The sequence below is a fragment of the Pterocles gutturalis genome, unplaced genomic scaffold (assembly GCF_000699245.1).
Source record: "Pterocles gutturalis isolate BGI_N339 unplaced genomic scaffold, ASM69924v1 scaffold15848, whole genome shotgun sequence".
NCBI classification, from domain to species: domain Eukaryota; kingdom Metazoa; phylum Chordata; class Aves; order Pterocliformes; family Pteroclidae; genus Pterocles; species Pterocles gutturalis.
Window position 1 is genome coordinate 4,277 of NW_010120780.1, and position 6,283 is coordinate 10,559.

At 43.1% G+C, this 6,283-nt stretch overlaps 1 protein-coding gene across 1 annotated transcript in view; it reads left to right on the forward strand.

Moving 5' to 3' along the window:
* The first annotated feature begins 318 nt into the window (after positions 1 to 318).
* Positions 319 to 6,283, forward strand: part of LMOD2 (leiomodin 2 (cardiac)) — a 7,049-nt gene continuing 1,084 nt past the window's right edge. Inside the window, exons 1-2 of the mRNA XM_010077020.1 lie at positions 319 to 591; positions 5,256 to 6,279. Coding sequence (XP_010075322.1) covers positions 319 to 591; positions 5,256 to 6,279 — 1,297 coding nt within the window. The remainder of the gene's footprint in view (positions 592 to 5,255; positions 6,280 to 6,283) is intronic.

The window sequence follows — 6,283 nt, forward strand, 5'->3', positions numbered from 1 at the left end:
GCTGGTATTCTCCCGCTAGCTGCCTGCTCTAAATATGGCCATGGCCAGTGTGTCAATAATCCCCCTCTGTAAGGGTCCTGCAAACACTAGTGTTGGGACATTCTTGCTGTTCAGATGTCTAGCTGACGTCTGATGCTTAAAACGGAGCATGCTTTCATCCCTTCGTGCATTGTCGTAAGCCCCTGATGATTACTCTTAAAAGGGTGCCTCTGCTGCACGGGGAAACAGTTGCTGACCAAACGAGACAGAGCTTGCTTGCTGCAGCCTTCTTGAATGCCTAGGCACTTCAGGTCTGTACCAGCCTGACCAAGCGGGACCATGTCTACCTTTGGCTACAGAAGAGAGCTCAGTAAATATGAAGACATTGATGAAGATGAGCTCCTCGCTTCTCTCACTGAAGAGGAGCTGAAGGAGCTGGAGCGGGAGCTGGAGGACATAGAGCCCGACCGTAACCTTCCGGTGGGACAACGGCAGAAGAGCCTGACAGAGAAAACCCCGACAGGGACTTTCAGCCGGGAAGCACTGATGGCCTATTGGGAGAGGGAGACCAGGAAACTCTTGGAAAAAGAGAGATTGGGTGCGTGTGACAAGGTAAGATGCTGAGGCATTCTGTTTCCTAGATGTGTTTAGGTTTGTTCTCCCCTGGCATGATCTTGCTGACTTTTCATTTTCTTTCAGTCCCTTGTAGCATTTTTAAGAACACTGTTAGCTATACTTGTGCGCCTGCTAAAGCGCTTCATATTAGCTCAGAAAGTTTTTGCTCTCTCTGGAGGTACTCAGTTGAGAACATGCTCAGTTGAGAACAGAAGAAAGTCCTGTAAAAACTATCATTGGTGATTAAAATTGGAAAAAAAAATTAAAGACCATGTTAGAAATTATTGCCAGATAGTGACATGGACTTTTGGATAACAATTGATTTTGTTTAAAAGCTAAAAATAAGCCTTTCCTTTCCTTCAAAAAAAATCGGTGTTGACTGATGAGAAGCATGTCAGGAAGATAATTTTGAATACATTTTCTGTCAGAAGTTGAGTAAGCAGCCACCAGGCTTTGTGCTCGCTGGAAGGAAGCTGCATTGCAATCAGCAGCATATGTTGCTTTGTTCCTGCTTAGGATCCCTGTCACAGCTCAGGAGTCTTCTGGCAACTGTTGTCAGAGATTATTGAAAAGTATTATTGAAAAAGTGGTCTGGGGTAGAGTCATCAGCCAAACCATTTATCTGTATTCCCCAAAAAACAACCAATAGCGCTCATTAGGCAATTTGTCCACCAGAATAAAAATGTTAATAATAAAAGCCAGTCCCTGAACTGCAAATGAACAGCACAGCTGGGCACGAGTGAAGGGCTCAGTCCTAGCAGGCAATGAGCACGCTCAGTCTAAGCTAATGTCCATGTTGGCATCCTCCAGGCACTTGCTAAAACAATCTGTGAGACTGAGCTCTATCAAAAAGCAATCTCTGTTTTTACATTGGCTCCATGTAATTTCAAAGCAAAGTGGGGAATTGGGGACGTGAGTAGCTTTTTGATTTTTAAGCACTGCTTCGTACCAAGCTCTGACTCTGCTTGTAAGGACACTTTTCCCATGTTTAAGTAGAAAATAATATGACAAAGGCAGACAGCAAAACTGGACTCAGAACTTCTAACAGCCTTGATTCAGGAGCTTGCTTCATTTGCAAGGAGATAATTGCAGTTTGTACATTAGATAAAATCACCTGGATTAAATTAGCCTGCAGCAATAATATCCAGGATTTCTGTACATGTTAACTGTTTTCTCCTGCTCCTGAATGGTGGTGTAATGTCTTTGCAGGCAAGCGCACAGACCACTAGCTGTCATCAGACCATTAGTATCAGCTTGCAGATGTTAACTTCACTCCCTGTTTGTCAAGTCCTAGGGAGGCAATGGCAAGATTAATGTTTATTTCCAGCTGAGCCTGGAACTCAAAACCTCGACAGTTCCAAAAAACCTTCTGAACAGGTCTAGTTTGGTGTCTTATATAATGGCAGGATTTTTTTTTTCTTTTTCCATGTCTATACACCATTAAGAATGGGTACTGGCTGAACCTCAAAGTGCTAGCAAAAGCCTCTATAGTTTTTGATATGAGAAGAAACTTCCTAAATGCATCCATAAATATGAAAATGTTGACACACTAATATAGAGGGCACAAATGCTCTCTCCACTGTAAGAAAGTAAGAAAGCAGTAAGAAAGCTCCTTCCAAGTTTTGTGAAAGCAATTTTCTTCTTGTCCTCAACTGTCTGAAAGTTAGCCACCTTATCTAAGACAGCTATTTGTGCTCCTTCTATAGTTAGTTGTGAGAGATCAGCCCCTCCAGAAGGCAAACATCCTGAAGATAGCCTTTTAGGGTGAATGACTCCAGAGATATTTACCCCTCTGCATTGACTATCATAGTCCTAACTTTTCATCGAGTTACTACTACAAAGTAAGATGACGCCGTGCAGGCTGCTTACAGCAGTCCTGTATGGAAACACTGCCACAGTAACAGAGCATGCCTCTATGGATCTCCATGCAAAGAGAAGAGTACTTGCTTTCAAAATTATCTTGCAGATTGTTATGACACCAAATGATTTATGTGACAGGAAACTAAACTCCCTCTGTGACACCAGAAATTCCACTCAAAAAAACCCTTTTTTTTTTTTTTTAATTAATCTACTAGTGTCATCAAGCCTCTTAGCAGTCCATTTAGAGGCACCAACTTCTGCTCATCTGCGGCTGTGTTGAAGTCTCTAGTATATGTTCCTGGACAAGATAAAAGCATAGCCATGGTGACAGGTTCCTGGATACCTGGTGTTTTCAGCTTTTAAAAGTCTTCATCTATGTATAAAAGCTACAGATACAAATCTTAGTCCCATAATAATCCTGGCTTAAACATAGCCCTTCTATATGCAGCACAGCATCTCTCAGTGTAAGGGCCTTCCCGCACATGATCCACAGGAACAGCAACAGGGCCAGACCCTTCCAGCCCTCCATGTGCAGGGCAATGGGGGTCAGACCGGACCCTGCCAGCCCTCCATGTGCAGGGCAATGGGGGTCAGACCCTGCCAGCCCTCCAGGCACTGAACACTCGGGAACAGGCTGGAGCAGCTTGATGTCCTGTTTCATTAGAGTCACACTTCTGCAAACATTACAATTGTCTGGTTTGCATGTGTCCCAACACAGAAATCTGCTTAAGATTGTGGACCAGGACCATGCAGTCTATCATAGAATCATAGAATCATAGAATCATAGAATGGTTTGGGTTGGAAGAAACCTTAAAGATCATCGAGTTCCAATGCTCCTGCCATGGGCAGGGACACCTTCCACTAGACCATTCTTCCTAATATCCAATCTAAATCTACCCTCTTTCAGCTTAAAACCATTAGCCCTCATCCTATCGCTACACTCCCTGATAAAGAGTCCCTCCCCATCTCTCCTGTAGCCCCCTTCAGGTACTGGAAGGCTGCTATTAGGTCTCCCCGGAGCCTTCTCTTCTCCAGGCTGAACAACCCCGACTCTCTCAGCCTGTCCTCATAGGGGAGGTGCTCCAGCCCTCTGATCATTTTTGTGTCCCTCCTCTGGACTGGTCCATGTCTTTCCTATGTTGAGGACTCCAGAGCTGGATGCAGTACTCCAGGTGGAGTCTCATGAGAGTGGAGCAGAGGGGGAGAATCAGCTCCCTTGACCTGCTGGTCATGCTCCTTTTGATGCAGCTCAGGACACGGTTGCCTTTCTGGGCTGCAAGAGTGCATTGCTGGCTCATGTTGAGCTTCCCATCTACCAGCACCCCCAAGTCATTACTATTATTTTAACCTTTCCATACATTTTTAGAGCCATATAATAAGCAAACTTAAAACTGCACTAAAAATAGTCTGTCACGTTAGTGGTGCTTTTGTTTTCCAGAAGCACAAAACAGAATCACTGTATCTCCACACAGTGTACTCACTTTGTAAAATACTCTCTAGTAGGTTAAAACAAAAGTGTTACAAACATGACAGACTATTTTGTGAAATACTCTCTAGTATTTTACAAAGACTAAAATATGAATGTTGCTAAAGTAGTGCATACTGAACAATTGTATTTCATCCAAAATTTTATAAATAGTTACAAAAGTAAATAAAAAAAGCAAACGCTATGGCTTGTCCAGGAGACAAAAGGTAAATAAAAAGGCATACACCATGGGTTGTCCAGGAGACAAAACAGGACACGGGAGACCTTTTTGGACAAGAGGTTCAAGGTTGGTCATAGTATGTGGGATCAACCACAGCCCGTACAACACTACTGCACTTCTGGAATCTTCCAGATGGAGAGTGAGACTTCCCTGGGGTGCAAACCTTTTGCTGTTCCTGCACAGAGAATTGTCCTCTGCCACTGCAACTGCCTGGGGGCACCAGACAGAGCTTTGAGAAGTAGATCCAAATTTGCTATTTTGGTGCCCACCAAACACACTAAGATAACCTTGGGGCTTAGAAAAACAGTCAGTTTACTCTGTAGGCAATGGGTTATAATGAGTTACAGTCTGGAAGCTGACCTGTGACAACAGTCGGTGGGCATAGTCTCAGCTCTTGGCAAACACTTTGGGATTATTGACATGTTACCTGTGGGTACGTGGCTGAATCTTTTCTTTACAAATAGCTTCTAAGCGTGTATAGGCCATACAGTGCATGCATAGTATTTTTGACAGGACTCCTGTAATTCTGTATTGTTTTGTATGTCGATATGCACGTTTACATGTGCAGACACTATTTGCAATCTAAATCATGGCAGTCTTGAGCCTTTTTAGATGTACTAACACATGCAAGGGAGGCTGGGCATTGACACAGATGTCTAATCCTTATGAAATGAAGAAACTCGTTGCTCAGAGACCATGTCCGTTCTGAAATTGCTGTCTTGTGTTTCTGCTGGCAAGGATCCAAGTAATATCCCCTTGGACATGCCAACACATAGAAAACATGAAGTATGTCCATGTTGCAATATAATGTATCAAATTTTCTCTTGGTAGAAATCATTGATGTCAGTAAAACCGTTCCAATTTATTGTAAGCATTTGTTCTTCAAAAGAATAGGAAAGAAATAATGTTAAAAAGGTGTTAGGTGCTGGAACATTTTCAGTTCTCCTAATTGTCTCTGTTTCTGGGGATTTATTTTTAGTTTTCAACCTAAACTTATATAGTTTTAAGATAATTGTTTTTGTGCAAAAAGGCAGTTGCTACATTATTGCAATCATGTTTAACACCCACAACTACATTCTTGGTCAGGATTCTGAGCAAGGAGAAGACAATTCAGAAGATATTCAAGAAGAATATTTCACAGAAAGCAATAGTGAAGTATCTGAGGAGGCATATACTGAAGAGGATGATGATGAAGAAGAGGAAGATGAGGAGGAGGAGGATGAAGATGAAGATGAGAGTGATGATGATGAGGAGGAAAAGCAAAATGCTGCAGCTGGTGAAATACCTGAAAATGGCAGGAGTTCTGACCACGCCAGACGCAAAAAGTATAACAGCACAAAGGACAGTGAAAACTTACTCAATGGCCATGATGGAAAAGAGGCTGATAATTTGAGCTCAAAAAGCAGTGCCATCCACCCTTGTGGAAATCCAACAGTTATTGAGGATGCCTTGGAAAAAGTCAGGAGCAATGACCCCGACACCACAGAGGTCAATCTGAACAACATTGAAAACATCACCTCACAGACGCTTATACAATTTTCTCAAGCCCTGAGGGACAACACAATGGTTAAGTCATTCAGCTTGGCTAACACGCATGCTGATGACAATGTTGCAATTGCTATTGCTGGTATGTTAAAGGTAAATCAGCATATAACTAGTCTGAATATTGAGTCAAATTTTATCACAGGCAAAGGAGTGCTGGCCATCATGAGAGCTTTGCAGAATAACAAGGTTCTAACAGAACTGCGGTTCCACAATCAAAGGCACATCATGGGCAGCCAGGTGGAAATGGACATTGTTAAACTCTTGAAAGAGAACACCACTCTGGTCAAACTTGGATACCACTTTGACCTTGCTGGCCCAAGAATGAGCATGACAAGTATCCTGACAAGAAATATGGATAAACAAAGGCAAAAGCGTATGCAGGAGCAGCGGCAACAAGAATCTGGTTGTGATGGAGCCATCAATCCAAAGACCAAAGTCTTGCAGAAGGGGACGCCTCGGTCCTCACCTTATGTGTCACCTAAGAGCTCACCTTGGTCCTCTCCAAAGCTCCCTAAGAAAGAACCACCAGTGAAAAGTCAGCCTCCAGCTCCTGCACTCCCACCTCCCCCTCCACCCCC